The sequence below is a fragment of the Astatotilapia calliptera genome, chromosome 9 (assembly GCF_964374335.1).
Source record: "Astatotilapia calliptera chromosome 9, fAstCal68.1, whole genome shotgun sequence".
Lineage (NCBI taxonomy): Eukaryota > Metazoa > Chordata > Actinopteri > Cichliformes > Cichlidae > Astatotilapia > Astatotilapia calliptera.
The window spans coordinates 17,853,240-17,870,558 of NC_137430.1; the positions used below are offsets into that span (position 1 = coordinate 17,853,240).

General features: G+C 40.3%; 1 protein-coding gene across 2 annotated transcripts in view; it reads left to right on the forward strand.

Moving 5' to 3' along the window:
* Positions 1-16,360, forward strand: part of trpa1b (transient receptor potential cation channel, subfamily A, member 1b) — a 48,097-nt gene extending 31,737 nt beyond the window's left edge. For both annotated transcript variants that reach the window (XM_026179467.2, XM_080306474.1), the window contains exons 11-29: positions 2,244-2,343; positions 2,443-2,543; positions 7,233-7,408; positions 9,549-9,713; positions 9,861-9,975; positions 10,181-10,347; positions 10,765-10,855; positions 11,023-11,082; positions 11,165-11,257; positions 12,491-12,561; positions 12,688-12,844; positions 12,996-13,085; positions 13,321-13,490; positions 13,571-13,700; positions 14,158-14,340; positions 14,523-14,591; positions 14,815-14,916; positions 15,030-15,148; positions 15,482-16,360. In XM_026179467.2, the coding sequence (XP_026035252.2) occupies positions 2,244-2,343; positions 2,443-2,543; positions 7,233-7,408; positions 9,549-9,713; positions 9,861-9,975; positions 10,181-10,347; positions 10,765-10,855; positions 11,023-11,082; positions 11,165-11,257; positions 12,491-12,561; positions 12,688-12,844; positions 12,996-13,085; positions 13,321-13,490; positions 13,571-13,700; positions 14,158-14,340; positions 14,523-14,591; positions 14,815-14,916; positions 15,030-15,148; positions 15,482-15,695 (2,373 nt within the window). In that variant the 3' untranslated portion in view covers positions 15,696-16,360. The remainder of the gene's footprint in view (positions 1-2,243; positions 2,344-2,442; positions 2,544-7,232; positions 7,409-9,548; positions 9,714-9,860; positions 9,976-10,180; positions 10,348-10,764; positions 10,856-11,022; positions 11,083-11,164; positions 11,258-12,490; positions 12,562-12,687; positions 12,845-12,995; positions 13,086-13,320; positions 13,491-13,570; positions 13,701-14,157; positions 14,341-14,522; positions 14,592-14,814; positions 14,917-15,029; positions 15,149-15,481) is intronic.
* The last annotated feature ends 959 nt before the right edge of the window (positions 16,361-17,319 follow it).

Below are 17,319 nucleotides of genomic sequence, written 5' to 3' on the forward strand. Positions count from 1 at the left end.
GGCAGAGATTTTCCTTGTTTGAGGTGACCAAATACTTATTTTCCACCCTGATTTACGAATAAATTCTTTACAAATCCTACCATGTGAATTCATGGATTTTTTTTTCACATTCTGTCTCTCACAGTTGAAGTGTACCTCTGGTGCAAATTACTGACCTCTGTCATCATTTTAAGTGGGGGAACTTGCACAATCGGTGGCTGACTAAATACTTTTTTGCCCCACTGCATTTTCTGATTGATTTTTTATCCTTCGGTGCATCAAACCGACACAAACATTATAAAAACAGCAGTCCCCCCCCACATATGCTGAAATCTAAAAGGCAAATAAACTGTGAATCTCTATTCACTGCAGGTTGGATTTCAATTAGTAAAATCTTCCACTCGACTATGTTTGTTCCCATTGCTACAATCAAACAATATTTGCTATTTTAAATACACTCCTGAGTAAATATTACAGGTGCTGCCCATTGCTTGTGGACCACCTGTCACCATCTGTTGCACTTTGATGGTTCTAATAGAATGGTGTTGCTAGGTAGGAAGCGTAGTCCAAGTTTATTTCAAGTCTACTCTTTTAGATGCGGCAAGCAGTAGATGAACCTTAGTGTGTTTATCTCAAAAACTATAAAACTATAAAACAGTGGTCTGCACGGGGTGTGGTTCATGAAATGTTTATTTCGTTTAGGTGCTATTTTAGTTCCCCGTCTAAAAACGTTTTTCTCGCTATGGCACATGTGCATACTGTATATTTGTGGAAATCTCAGATAGAGGTGTGCAAAAGCAGGTTCTCGTGTTTACCCTAACTATAGAGCCCTGCTCAATTTGTAAGTTTGCTCACTTCCAAAGAAATGAACCATGTCTAATTTTTATGGTAGTTTCATTCTACTCTGGAATGATACTACTAGTATCAGCCAGAAATCCAAAACACACATTACATAAACGTTATGAACTGATTTGGATGTCAGCATTGATCGCCAAACAAAACATGACATAGTATGGAAAGACTGGCTGCCAGGTTTGCACACATCTCAGGAGGCATTTTGGCCCACTCCTCTTTATAGAAACTCTCCATGGCCTTATTCTTCTTAAGCCACTCCTTTGTTGCTTGGTCGTTTGTTTGATGGGTTGATGACCTATCATCAATCCATCTTTGATGTTCTGGCTGAGGGACGGAGGTTCATGGCCCGGTCCATTTGTCCGTCAATGCAGTTAAATTGTCCTGTACCCTTAGCAGAAAAACCAAAGCATAATGCTTCCACCTCCGTGCTTGACTGTGATGTTCTTTGAGTCATACTCAGCATTTCTCCTCCTCCAAACATGGTGTTTATAGTTGATGGCATAGAGCTCGAATTTGTTTTCATCTGACAACACCACTTTCAATCACTAGAAAACTTAAAACGAGGCCATTCATGTAGCTTCTCGAGCAGGGGGACCTTGCAGGTAGTGTGTTACCGTTGATGTTTTTGGTGACTGTGGTCCCAGCTCCCTTTAGATCATTAACCAGTCCCTGATCCAGCACCTTTCTCGTGATCATCCTCACCCCACGAGGCAAGATCTTGCATGCAGTTACAGACCAAGGGTGACTGATGGTTATTTTATATTTCTCCCTTTTCTGAATAATAGCACTGATGGTTTTGTGGCCCATTCAGCCTTGTGCAGGTCTACAATCTTGTCCCTGATATCCTTTGGCAGCTGTTTGGTCTTGTCTATGTTGGTGGAGAAGCTGAAATGGAAGAAAGTAATTCTGTGGAGAGTTGTGCTCTATATACATAACGCATTCAGGAGTATCCGTAATTGTTGGATTGCTGGATTGATTTATTGTTGTTTTTGTGCCAGATGGGTGGCACACAGCCAATCGTATTGCACTCAGTTAGATTCAAATCAATTTATATCTTTTATGTTACTTGTTTGTTCTTGAGTTTTGGTTGATAGTTTGCCTCTCTCAATTAAAATGAGACTACCATCATTTCTTTGTAATTTACTTCATTTAAAATTCAGCATGGGATCAAATTGTTTCCCCACTGTTTACTTCTTCTGCTATCATTACAAAATATCACCTGTTGGTCTGATTTGGTGAAGCTAAGTTAATGAAATTTGTTTAAAAGGACTTTTAAATGTGTTCGCTGATCCTCTTAAAACTGAGAATACTGTGGGGGTGTATTCATTGCTAATGTGCACACAATGCTTTTCATTTGTGTGCTAAAATTAAAGAGGTAACTTTAAAGCTGTAATGCATTCTATCTTCAGGGTGCAGACATTAACAGCACCGACTGCAAGGGAAACTCTCCCTTGCTGCTGGCTACGAGCTGTGGAGCATGGAAAACTGTGGCTCTGCTGCTGTCAAAAGGTGAGCTAAAGTAAATGACTTCTCCACCAGTAGTGCTCATATAATTTGCCTGATAATAAAGGTTGTAAACACTTATGCAAATGTTAATGATTTTTTTAGGAGCCAACGTTAACGTGAGAGACAAATGTGGCTGTAACTTTCTCCACCTGGCCATTCTGCAGCCAAAGGGCCTGAAAAACCTCCCGGAAGAAGTACTGCAGGTACTGCCAATCTATGGCGTTATTTTTGTGCCACTATTCTGAGCGCACGTAAAAAAGGTTTGCAGGTGCAAGTGTTGCATTTTGAGGAGAAATTTATTTTGAGCAAAGAAAAGCTGAATTTGAGTGAACAAAATTCATTGCTGCATGCAAAAAATGTATATCCGTGTTTGCTATTATCCATATACACACGCACAATAGCAGCCCCTCTCGCTCAGTTTTTGTATTTGCGCTCGCAATGTGTCGCTCACGCTCTCAACATTTCTGCCCGTGCACGCTCAACTCTTTCTGTACACCGTTATATTTGTGCCACAAAACCAGCCAATCACAGACTTGGATGCAAAAAAATCTGATTGGCTGTTTTTGTCTCCAATCAGCTCGAAAGGACGAAATGCAATATCCCAGAATCCATTTCGTCCAAAGCTCAAACGAGGCAGTGGCGGAAGAACACAGAGTGGCGGAGTTTGAAATATTACTCTTTCTGGGACACAAAATAAACTTTTAAGATATTTTCATGTTAGAATGTAGCTGTGTGAACTTCAAATATCTGCTCGATTTATCAAGACATCACATATTTGCATAAGTGCTCCAACGTTTTCGGAGATGCCTGTTACCCACCAGCTGACCGGGTGGGAACTCGGGTTAAACATAATATATAAGGCTGAACTGACAAAAAAATCACCGACTACACCACCAGGTATTATTGGAAAAACCATAAAGCCTTTGAACGAAAACAAACGCTGTTGTGACAGTGATGTACACTGTTTTGTTGGTATATATGTATGATTTGTATCACCTTCATGTTTCCAGCTTTACAGCTGTGGCTCCAGCAAACATCAGCTGATACTAGAAATTAATTTTAAATAAATTCTAACAACAGCTGATCAATTTTGAACGTGCTGCTGTTGTTGTTTAGCGCAACATCCGCTGGTTTCCTGTTTCTGGCGCAAAGTGGGAGATAAACAAACGAGAGACGATCAGCTGATCATTGATCAGTTTCATGATTGAAGTAGCAACAGGAGAGGGAGGGAGAATGAGGAGAGAAGAGGCAGCTAAGACACAGAATAACTCCAGCTTTGTGTCTTTTTTATTCTCGCTGAAGTCTTTTCCCCTCAATACGGATGTATTGTAATTGGTCCAGCCCAGAGTTGATTATTACCAGTTAGCTAATCCACCACCTTTCATTGTTTATACCATTACAAAAACAAACAAACTAACATAAAAATGAAAAATCACCATTGGCCCACCGGGCAAATGCCGGGTAAATGCCCAATGGCCAGTCCAGGTATTCGGTCAGCTGGTGGGTAACAGGCATCTCCAAAAACGTTAGAGCACTTATGCAAATATGTGATGTCTTGATAAATCGAGCAGATATTAGAAGTTTACACAGCACCATTCTCGCATGAAAATATCTTAAAAGTTTATTTTGTGACCCACAAAGAGTAATATTTCAAACTCCGCCACTCTGTGTTCCTCCGCCACTGCCTCGTTTGAGTTTTGGACGAAATGGATTCTGGGATATTGCATTTCGTCATTTCGAGCTGGTTGGAGACGAAGACAGCCAATCAGATTTTTTTTGCATCCAAGTCTGTGATTGGCTGGTTTTGTGGCACAAATATAACGGTGTACAGAACGAGTTGAGCGCGCACGGGCTGAAATGTTGAGAGCGCGAGCGACACGTTGCGAGCGAGCGCAAGTGCAAAAACTGAGCGAGAGGGGCTGCTATTGTGCGTGTGTATATGGATAATAGCAAACACGGATATACATTTTTTGCATGCAGCAATGAATTTTGTTCACTCAAATTCAGCTTTTCTTCGCTCAAAATAAATTTCTCCTCAAAATGCAACACTTGCACCTGCAAACCTTTTTTACGTGCGCTCAGAATAGTGGCACAAAAATAACGCCATACCAATCAGTCGGTAGCTTATTAAATGCACTGAATGCTGCTTAAACAAAAATGTCATTAAGTGGCTGGAATCTAATTACTGCACTGTCCTTGATCAGCTTGCCTGGAGCCTTCAAAAGTTGCGTGCTTTCAAAGCCAGCTGATCGAAGTTCATTACACTCTTGCCAAAGCCATATAGTCCTTTAAACACTGTGAGCTTTTTCCTGAAGCTACATCACTGTTAAAGACATAAAGACAGACAGTGTGAGAATAGCAGATCACAATAATTTTGTAGTTTCTGTTCGAGTATGGATAACTGTCAATTTTGTCATGTGCATAAAATATAGCATTTCAATTTTTTGCATTGCTTAGTATGCACGTGTTGGCCACTTTGTTAGGTACAGTTTCTAGATTCAACAAGGTGCTGGAAACATTCATCAGAGATCTGGGTCCATATTGACATGACAGCATTACACAGTTTCCGCAGAGCTGCTCCCTTCCTCTCACAAATTCTCGACTCTACCATCAAAATACTGCGGAAGAAATTGATATTCATTAGATGTTTTTTCACTCTTCTCTTGTCCAATTTTTGTTGAGCCTGTGTAAATTATATCCTCAGTTTCCTGTGCTTAGCTGACAGGAGTGGGACCCGATGTGGTCCTCTGCTGCTGTAGCTCACCTGCTTGAAGGCTCAACACAAACATACCTCACTTGTAACAAATGATTATTTGAGTTATTGTCACCTTCCTATCATCTCAAAGAAGTCTAGCTATTCTCCTCTGACCTCTGCCATCAACATGGCATTTTCTCTCAGAGAACTGTCATTCACCAGATATTTTCTCTCTTCTCTGTAAAACCTAGAGATGCTTGTGCGGGGAAAATCCCAGTAGTTCATCTGTCTCTGAAACACTCAAACCAGCCCGCCTGGCACCAAAAAACTCATTCAAAATCACTTAAATCACATTTCTTCCCCATTTCTGATGCTTAGTTTGAACTTCAGCAGGTTACCTTGGTCATGTCTACATGACTGAATGTGCTGAGTTGTTGCTATGTGGTTGGCTGATTAGATACAGTTGTGGTCAAAAGTTTACATACACTTGTAAAGAATATAATATAATGGCTCTACCGAGCGTCCTGTTATTTCTAAAACTCTGATTTTTCTCTGATAGAGCGATTGGAACAAATACTACTTTGTCACAAAAAACATTCATGAAGTTTGGTTCTTTAATGACTTTATTATGGGTTAACAGAAAAAAGTGATCACATCTGCTGGGTCAGAAATATACATACAGCAGTGCTAATATTTGGTTACATGTCCCTTAGCCATTTTCACTGCAATTAGGCGCTTTTGGTAGCCATCCACAAGCTTCTGGCAAGCTTCTGGTTGAATCTTTGACCACTCCTCTTGACAGAATTGGTGCAGTTCAGTTAAATTTGATGGCTTTCTGACATGGACTTGTTTCTTCAGCATTGTCCACATGTTTTCAATGGGGTTTAAGTCAGGACTTTGGGAAGGCCATTCTAAAACCTTTATTCTAGCCTGACTTAGCCATTCCTTTACCACTTTTGATGTGTGTTTGGGGTCATTGTCCTGTTGGAACACCCAACTGCGCCCAAGACCCAACCTGTGTGCTGATGATTTTAGGTTATGTTGAAGAATGTGAAGGTAATCCTCCTTCTTCATTATCCCATTTACTCTCTGTAAAGCACCAGTTCCATTGGCAGCAAAACAGCCCCACAGCATAATACTCCCACCACCATGCTTGATTGTAGGCATGGTGTTCTTGGGGTTAAAGGCCTCACCTTTTCTCCTCCAAACATATCGCTGGGCATTGTGGCCAAAAAGCTCGATTTTTGTTTAGTCTGACCACAGAACTTTCCTCCAGAAGGTCTTATCTTTGTCCATGTGATCAGCAGCAAACTTCAGTCGAGCCTTAAGGTGCCGCTTTTGGAGCAGGGGCTTCCTTCTTGCACGGCAGCCTCTCAGTCCATGGAGATGCAAAACACGTTTGACTGTGGACAATGACACCTGTGTTCCAGCAGCTTCAAATTCTTGGCAGATCTGCTTTTTGGTGATTCTTGGTTGACTCTTCACCCTCCTGACCAATTTTCTCTCAGCAGCAGGTGACAGCTTGCGTTTTCTTCCTGATCTTGGCAGTGACGAAACAGTGCCATGCACTTTATACTTACAAACAATTGTTTGCACTGTTGCTCTTGGGACATGCAGCTGCTTTGAAATGGCCCCAAGTGACTTTCCTGACTTGTTCAAGTCAATAATTCGCTTTTTCAGATCCATGCTGAGCTCCTTTGACTTTCCCATTGTGGCGTTTGTGGGCGTTTGTATCCAATGAGCCCTATTTAACTGGCCTGAGAGAAGTCACCAGCTGTCGTCGCTCATAATCACTCACAAGCAGTTAAGAGGCCATGCTATGAAGCTCAGTTCACTGACAACTTTCTAAGTCACCAAAATTGCTAATTCATGTTGCTGTATGTATATTTTTGACCCAGCAGATGTGATCACTTTTTTCTGTTAACCCATAATAAAGTCATTAAAGAACCAAACTTCATGAATGTTTTTTGTGACAAAGTAGTATTTGTTCCAATTGCTCTATCAGAGAAAAATCAGAGTTTTAGAAATAACGGGACGCTCGGTAGAGCCATTATATTATATTCTTTACAAGTGTATGTAAACTTTTGACCACAACTGTATGTCGAATAATAAGCAGTTGAACAGGTGTACCTAAGTGGTCGCCTGTGATTGTACAGTAAGAATGAAGTAGATGTGTTCATAATGCATTGGATTTTAGCTCAACAGTGTGAAGGCACTTTTAAGCTGTGAGGATAACGATGGCTGCACCCCACTCCACTACGCCTGCAGACTGGGAATCCACGACTCAGTGAAGAACATGCTGGGCCTCTCGGGGCAACTTGGACTCGCATGCAAGTCCAAGGACAAGAAGTCTGCCCTGCACTTCGCTGCTCAGTAAGACTTAACATAGCATAGATTTTCACTCAGTTACACAAACTTTGGAAATGGATTTGTTCAAACAAATGCAAAGTCATGGCTGTTGAAATTAATCAGATGATATTGACCACTGTATGATGGATGATGTGTAGCATATAAATCATTTCTGTTTGTTAATTTCAAGTACAATTTTTAGCTGTAATATCACCTAGTGCTGTGTGCCAGTGTAACTCCAGTGTTATTGTAAAACACTATATGCAGCTGTTACATCCACACAGAATTTCAAAGGTAGCTATCCATCCATCTGTCCATGCATGTATAAACAAGTATTGGCCTCTTTCCGGCTTTCTTAGTGTTTTGCATATTTGTCACGCTTACATGTTTCAGGTCATCAAGCAAATTTTAATACTAGACAAAGATCATTTGAGTAAATACAAAATGCAGTTTTTAAATAATGATTTTTTTATTAAGGGAAAGAAAAAAGGTATCCAAACCTGTGCTGTGAAAAAGTAATTTTCCTCTAAACCTAATAACTGGATGTCTGTGAAGGTTCTCAGTCATCCAGGTCATCGTAGTCAAAGGAGCTTGCTAAGAAAAGCATCTGGACTTTTCTTTGCAAGCTCCTTTGACTAATAACTGGATGTGCAAGAACTGCAAGAACTGTCTTTCACATCACTGTGGAGGAATTTTGGATCACTCTTTTTTACAGACCTTTTTTAATTCAGTCGCATTGGACACTACCAGCGCCTCGTTTAACTGTGGGTATGATGTTCTTTTTATCAAGTGCAGTATTCATTTTACATATGGGACAAAAACTTTCCAAGAAGTTCATCTTCTGTCTCGTCAGTCCTCAAATAGTCTGGGGGATCACCAAGATGTTTTTTGGCAAATGTGAGACGAGCGTTTGTGTTATTTTTGGTTAGCAGTGGTTTTCACCTTTGAAACCTTTTGCCCAATCTTATTGTTGAATCATGAACTCTGACCCTAACTTAGGCAAGTGAGATCTTCAGTTCTTTAGTTGTTGTTTTGGATTCTTATCTGACCTCCTGGATGAGTAATCAGTGCACCCTTGGAGTAATTCTATTAGGCTAGGCACTCCTGGGAAGATCACCCAGTGTTCCAGGTTTTCTCCATTTGATTGGCTTTGTATTCCTTTCCAAACTGAAGAAGTCAGTGACTTTGTTTCTTGTCTGTTCTTGAGTTTCCTTGGATCGTAGCATGATATGTTGCTTTTTGAGATCACTTTGTCAGACAGGCTCTCTTTAAGTGATGATTTGATTCACTAGTTCTGGCAATAATCAGTCCTGTGTGTAGTTAGGACAATTACTCTTTCCACACAGGGCCAGTTTGGTTTGGATAACTCCCCCCCCCCCCCCCCCCCCCCCACACACACACACACACACACCTAATAATTGAAATTATCATTTAAAAAGTGCATTTTGTATTTATTCAGGTTATCATTCTCTAATATTTACATTTGTCTTATGATCTGGAACTAAACATAAGCAAAAAACTAAGAAACTTGGAAGGATGGAAATTCTTGTTGGCAGTGTATGTCCATTTGATTTGTAGTCAATCAAATGGACAGACGGATAATAAAACACCATTCCTTACTGTTCAGCTGTATAAAACCTCAATACATTCATGCCCCTAAAAGCTTTTAGAAGATTAATTCAAGTAACATACCTTAAATATTATGTAGTGACCCAAAGGAGCTGTCACAGGAACAGCATTTAATTAGTGAGCCACATGTGAACAAAATGTTACTCACAGTGTTTAATGGGTGGATTTTCAACATTATTATTATAGATTTTTCTATCATGAACACCCATTTCATTAGAACTAGAGGGCAGATGAAGGCCATGCTATGATATCATACCTTAACTCTTACAGAAGCCTCATTCTCTACTGTACAGACAATACTGCTGACCTGCTTAAAAGGTTCAGAGACAACAAAACATAATCTCCCAACTAAATATGTCACTTCTACTTTGTTCTTCTTACCGCTCCTAGCATTTTAAGCCTTTATTGCTACCTAGCCTACAGCCACAGATTCAAACCTGCAACAGTTGCCATGAGTGTCTTACAATAAAATTGTCTACAGGTATGGAGCTCTACCATTTCCCGACAATACAGTGATTTTACTTTTTTTTTTAAGGTATGGCCGCATCAATACATGTCACCGATTATTAGAGTCCATTACTGACTCTCGTCTGCTAAATGAAGGCGATGAGCGTGGCCTGACTCCACTCCATCTGGCCTCAAAAGAGGGACACACAAAAGTGGTGCAACTGTTGCTGCGCAAAGGAGCTCTCTTCCACAGGTAAAGCCAAACACACGTTGTGTGCACAGAAGCATGTACATGTGCAAGCATAAAAAATACACTGCTCAAAAACATTAAAGGAACGTGATGGTTTGAGTGATCGTTTTTTACAGTATACTAACCTGTAGAGAAATGTCCTGTTGACAGTGATTACAAGGGCTGGACTTGTCTGCACCACGCTGCTTCTGAAGGATACACACAAACGATGGATATCCTACTGGCAGCCAATCTCAAGCTGCTGGATAAAACAGATGAGGATGGGGTATTGCTTCCTGTTACTCCAAAACAATTTCACTGTGATCTGTGATATTTATTCTTGAACTAATTAATTTGTCCTGGCGATTTTTATACTAGGGTTATTTTTCCAGTTTAAACGTTAAAACACAAATAATTGCCATTCACTCCGAATAAGTCATCCGCCCCACACTGTAATGAATCTGAGAAGGTGTGTTCTGTTGTACTGACAGAACTCGGCACTCCACATCGCAGCGAGAGGTGGACACGTGGCTGCGGTCAGGCTGTTGCTGGCCAGGGGGGCGGAGATCATCTTAAACAAGAACCACACTTCATTCCTCCATGAGGCTTTGCAAAATGGGAGAAAAGACGTGGTCAATGCTGTAATTGACTGTGAAAGGTATTTTGTCAATAAAAAAACAAATAGAGCATATTAAAGAGCAAAAAGCTTAAATAATTTTTTCATTTATCCGTGCAATATTTAACTCTTTCTTGGATCTGTAAAAACTATGAATCTCCCAAATGTCAGCTACTGATTAGTGGGTTTGTGACAATGAATTTTTTCAGATAGCCCAATCTAATTAGTGAAAGAGGTAGGATAGATTTCTCAAGCTATAAGGGAGCATTTAATCCTCAAGTGACAAACTCACAATCATCAATCACTATTAGGAGTCATGCCATGCCACACAATAAAATGTGGGTAGTAGTGTGAATGGCTATCTGCAGCTGCCTGCAATGTGCCACTGAGAAATATTAAAGTGACTCTACAATCCAGTGGTTATAGTCGTGTCTGTGATCTTATTATTTTTTCTTGCAGGTGTGCTGAAGCTGTAAGTCTGTTCAATCCCGAAAGTAGTCAGCGATGCCCCATACTAGACATGATTGAGTTTCTGCCTGAAACTTACAAGGTTTGCTGCTGGCAAAATAAAGAAATAATAAAATAAAATAAAATCCATGTCATAAATCACTGTATACGGTCATCATAACTCACATCTTTCAGCATTTTTGTGTTGTGTGATCTGTTGTTACTTACTAAAGATTTAATTCCTCGTCACTGTGCCGCTTCTGTCAACAGCATCTTTTGGACCGCAGCATGAGGGAATCTGATGATGACCACAACAGCCCCGATTACCACGTAATCACACAAAACACGCATTAAACATATTGTTTGAAACACTGATCGGGAAAAAGATTAAACAACTCTTTTTGTGGCCTAGATTGAATATGACTTCAAATGGCTCCAAGCTCCGATTGAAGTGAATGGGCAGATTTACAATGGGAATAAGGTTCAGCCACTGGCCGCTCTCAACGTAAGCAAACCTTTTTGTTACTATTTTAACAGCTTCAGAATCCAAATGTTGTACTTCCACATGATTCACAAGCACTCAAGCTCTATTTCTGTCATGCATCAGCATCTAATGAGGCTCTGTAGACTTCACCACTTGCCTTGATAACTTATGGGATCAGGATTGGCCTGTCCCTCCTCAGGGGCAGTGATGACACTTCCTCTATTAATCATTGGAAAGTGACAGTGACAACTACTACGCAGTGTGTGGCCTATTCAGAAATGTTTTTGATTTCTCTACATAGTTTAGTGACGATGACACTTTTATAACGACGTTCATTGTGCCTTTTTCCCCCACTCTCTTCCTGCCTTGAAAAATCACAAAAGAACATTCAAGCATCCCTGCTATGATGCCACCACCAGCACTCTGCCCTTAGCACTCATCAGGAATCAAACTTGTCTGATTGGTTGTTGGCAAACAAATAATAGGCTTCTCCTCTGTTCTTGCTACAACCTCCATGTGTTGTTAACATGGTTTCACCATTACAGACATTCAGCCCACCCTTATCGATATAAATATTGTGAACTAAAAGCTTTTGAGTATGTTACAAGAGAACAGGTCAAGAGAAACACTAGCTGTAGCCTCTAAAATGGCCAAAAAACAGTTCACCTCTGCAAAACATTTTCATCAGGAAACAGAAAATTGCCACCTCCATAAAGGTTGGACATATTATTACAGTGTTACATCTGCATCAATTTCAGCTCGTTGTGCTACCTAAATTGCCAGCAGAGGGTAGTTCAAGCGGGGTTTAATCTGCATGCAAATGTTCACAAATTTGGTGAGTGGCCAAGTCTACCGAGACCTAATAACAGCTTGTGGCAAATCACTGAGGCCAAGATACATTGTGCAATCTTTCCTCCAGTCCTCCGCACAGCAGCCACCCCTTCTTTTCTCGATAGCTTCGCACTATTTGGAAAATTACGACATCTTTCTGTAAATGTTTTAAAAAAATACAGCACCAGTTTACTCCTGCTGATGTCATCGTTTGTTAGGCCGTCAATAACTTGCTGTCAATAAAGAACAGTCAGGGTCAAGAGTCAAGTTTCTCACTGTCTCCGCCCTAAACCCAAACAACAGAGCGGTGGAGCTGGACTATTTCCAGCGCAACCCCTTTGGTTCTGCAGTGAGTACCACTGCTTGTGCAAAATGTGCTGTGTGTACTGACTGTGGGTCATTATTCTGTTACACCTCCTGCAGGCGATGGTGCAGTACAACCGCATCGAGCTCCTCAACCATCCCGTCTGCAAAAAGTATCTGGCAATGAAGTGGTGAGTATTCAGGAGGACTTGGCCCATGACCCATATTTATTTTTACAGATTTATTCACCCTAGTCCAGCTCCAGTTAACATTTTACCTTGACCGTTGGTCCATGGTGTCCTCTATTTTGTCCACAGGGTTGCTTATGGGAGCATAGCTCATGTGCTCAACATGTTTCTCTATCTGTTGGGCTTGCTGCCCTTAACTCACCTTATAGTGACTCTGAGACCCTCCGTGAACACTAGTGACACGGGCGAGCACAATATCATCATGGTTCCAGTATCTTTCACAGAGGTACTAATGGCTGTTGTGATGAGTAATAATGACTCTGACAGCATTATGAGGAAATTGTGATTGAAAACAAATGATCTGTCATTCAAATTACTAGAAAAATACATCTTTACAAATGTGCCATTCAAAGTACGTCTCAACATTTGTTTCACAGCAACGTGTGTCCTTGTCCTTCTGCATGGTGATGGTATTGGTTATGAATATCTACTCGATAGGAAAGGAAGTGGTGCAGATATCACAGCAGGTACTGTCCTCTTATGGAAGTGTCATTACCTCACATAAAACATGTGCCCATAAATCTGTGCAGCACTGGGTCTGTGTGGACACACAGGCAATCAAGTGTGATGAATGCGTGCCCCCAGATTTAGATTTACAGCCCCTACTGAATAGCAAAAAGTCAGAATGTCACCTCCATGCTTAAGCTTAGCTGTTAAATTTGAAAAAAAAACCCTGATTTTATTCATCTCGTTGCTTCAAAGCGCTGGAAATACTTCACGGATTACTCCAACCAGAGCGACTGGATTTCAGCCATCTTCTCTATACTGTTCGTCGTCCCCCTCATGATCAATGCAGAGGGTTCTTTACACTGGCAAGCGGGGGCCATAGCAGTTTTAAATTCCTGGGTTGGATTTCTCCTTTATCTCCAGAGGTACTATTCACTCTGACTTAAATCCTCCACTTTCTCATAAAGTTGAGGTCACCAACCTGTTTATTCTCCTGATTCCTCAGGTTTGAGGGAGTTGGCATCTATGTTGTGATGTTCGGGGAGATTATGAAGACACTGGTCCGTATTGTATTGCTGTTCTTCTACCTGATGTTGGCTTTCAGTTTGGCCTTCCATGCCCTGATGCTCAATCAGGTATTAAAAGAACTCAGTGATGCATATAACCATACAATTCCTGCAGGATGAAAGGGTATCATCAGATTTTCAAAATTTTGCATGTATATCAATGATCTCCAGAGGATTCCTTCAGTAACACGCAGACCTTTTTAATAACATCAGGTCACAATTTTTGTAAGAACAGTCCCCTCACCCTTTCTTGTACCATCACACACACCTTAGAAAGCCACCAGAACGCTGTGTTCATGCACCACTGCATATTTTATTGACATGGCTGCTAAAGTCACCTAACTTTAAAACTTCACTGTTGTTCAAAGTTTAGGCCTGCACAAAACACTTGTGGGGATAGAACAATTCTTTAGTGTCCAGGCTGGGTACAGAAATGATTAAAACCTAGGCCATCTGGATGTCTGTTATAATAAAGTGTTTATTGCTAACATGCAATCACACGTTGCTGTTCTTTTTGTATCATTAGAGGGAGTTTAACAGCGTGCCGCTCTCTGTGGTACAAACCTTTGTGATGATGGTCGGGGAACTGAACTACCAGAACAACTTCCTGGATGAGTATCTGAATCATCGACTACCTTTTGGTATCCTGACATACTTCATTTTTGTGGTCTTTGTTCTGTTCATGCCAATCCTGCTCGTGAACCTGATGGTAAGCACACCCTGATCCCCAGCTGCATCTTAAAGTAGTTTATGTGGCTATACATTTGGCTTGTATGTTACTATAATAATTTCTGTTCTAGTGCTTTGACAGCAATTTTATCTAATCATGCTCTTGTCATAAGCTTTGTATTTTTAAAGGTCCTAACCAAAGATTCTTTGATTGTGTTGTAGATTGGTTTAGCAGTTGGAGACATTGCTGAAGTTCAAAGAAATGCTGCGCTGAAACGGATAGCCATGCAGGTTTGTATTAAACCAGGTTAATTTTTTTTAGCATAAAAATTACTTTGGATTTTTTTTTCAATTTGCCTTGTTCTTTTTTTGATGTTGTGGTGTTTTGCTCTTGAGCCATTTTAACAACATGCATGGAACACTGACACATAACAAGATGATATATATGATATCAATGATATATTCCTCGCCCAAAATCGAACCTTTGACTAAATACCAGCCCTTCTGACCCCAGATTGATCTGCACACCGCTCTGGAAGATAAGCTCCCTTATTGGTTTATGAAACGAGTTGACAAAAACTCCATTACCATCTATCCCAATCACAGGTGTTCCAGGGTAAGCTAAAAAAAAAAGAAGAAACAGATGATGTGCAACATGATGATTTATGTCTATAACTTATAGCAGCGAAAGTTTTCTCCTTTATTAAACCTTCACATTTTTGATTGCAGCACTTTCTGAAGAAATTTTTCTATGGTGAAGAGGAAACCAATGAAGTCTGGAATCATCTGCAAGCCAAATCAAAGGCATGCACTTTGATCGAGAATGAGCTCAAAAAGCAGAAGACCAGGTAATGCATGCACATGAAAGTCAGTTTTCATGTTTCTAAAATCATAAAAGTGTGCAAGCTTATTATTGAGGTAATGGATGAGTATTACAGGTACAATGATCTAGACTGTGCATGCTGAAAGCTAAAGTGGGAATTAAGAAAAAGTAGTTTTTGATGCATGAGCGACCCCTACAGATCCCACTCTGTATCTCTGTTTCTATAGTAAGCGCATCAAGTCACCCAGGAGTCTGACCTTCCAGCAGTCTCATTATAAATCTAGGCAAGAGTGAATGAAGTCTGTCACTAAGTGACATGAATTGATTGTTTTGTCTTTGTTTTTCTTTTTCCCTGCAGAATGAAAGAGATGTCATGCCTGCTAGAGAAGCAGCACTGCCTCGTAAAGCTCATCATCCAGAAAATGGAGATCGCCTCTGAGGCTGACGAATATGACGGCCCCGTGAACGTCAGAGGGAGCACGTGGCCCGCTTTAGGTCAGGCTAAACCAAGCAGAGAGACTACATCTCGGTGGGTCCCACTGATGAAGGCCATCGAGGCCAGGCGAAAATGAAGACGATGAAACAACACAAAGTGACAACTAAACTCACTGCAAAGTGAATTGTCTCAAAAGACTAGATCTATATGGCATAAAACGATATTAAATAGGTATAAATGTAATCACTTATATTCCAATTTAACAGCAGCGTTCACTATTTCCATGTTGTAACAGTAGTAACAGTTAATTATATTGTTATTAACAGACTTGTCCTAACTTGTATGTGGTTCTTGAGACGTTAAATACTTAAAACGATAATATTAATGGTATTATTGCAAAATCCTTCATTGTTGGGTAAAAAAATAACATTTCTTATCCTGTAGGCTACTTTTAAGTTATACCAGTGAGCTACTGATAAATGATTTTTATAGTGTGCAAGCAGTACTGGCATATTTCTATTACACACTTTTTGTAAAGTGGCTTGAAGTCCAACTCCTGTTCTTTTACTCTATAGATAAGAAGGTTCATCAAACCTAATTTAAGTCTAATTTTTCATTAGATTGACATAATAAACATAGAATTTGTAGCTACAATAACAGTGTGCTTGCATCTATGTATCGTCCATCTGAAATGTGTGCTGTTGCGCCATCTTCTTTGGCTTGTTTCTGTCATTATTATGATGCACTTTGTCACATCTGCTCTTGTAAAATGGTACACAAATAAACATCATGACATCAACAGAAGCCTACATCATATATTTTGTCATAAAATTCCAGCACACTGTTGGGCACAACTTGCCAAATAGCATAAAACAATAATAAATACATAAATTAAAAAGGTTATAGAAGTTGATGGTTATAGTCTCTGATTTGTGCGCTTTTCACTCAGCAGCTTAATGTGCTGCAGGCTTCTTCAAAGGCAATCATGGGAATCATAAGTGGCTGGGAGGGAAACTGAGTCAGGCCTGTGACATCATGAGCCCGCACCTGTCTCTCTGGTTTTCCCAGCTTAGGGCTGTGATAGAGGTTAAGACCCCTGAAAGTCTTTGCTGACGGACAGATGCTTGCTCTCCCTTCAAGTCAAGTTTTCAGTGTTATTTATTATCGCTGGCCCTGAATCTGATTATTCCCAAGGCAAATACAATAACCATGTAGCCACTTATTTTTTGGACAATATGTTCTTCTTCTTCTCGCTTTCTTTCTTTTTATTGAAGCACAACATGCACAAAATGACAAACGAGCAAAGTTTTATCTCAACCTGTTTCTCGGTGACAGTGAATGAAGCAGCAATGTGAAATATGCGTCATACAGCCAATATCTTTCACTGTTAGTTTTTTTTTTGTTTTTTTTTTTAAAAAAAAAAGAGAAACACTGTAAAAAGAAAATTAAATCAGTCAGCAGGATCCTATAACTCGCACCTTCAAGAGTGTCACTCACCTTGCTGACGGATGCAGTGATGGAGGACGAGTTGGCAGCATGCCTGAAGCTCTGACTGTCATACCAGCACAAGTAGAACCTAATATTTCAGAGTCGTGACATATCCAAGGGTGTGCTGAGCAGAGGGATCCCTCAAAGCAGCAGCTGAGCTCTGCTTTTGTGAAAATTGCTTGGAAAAGCAGGATTACAGGAAGCAGAGGAATGTGTCCTTGGATTAAGGAAACATTCTTGCATTATTCTTCTTCTATGACAGAGGAAAATTG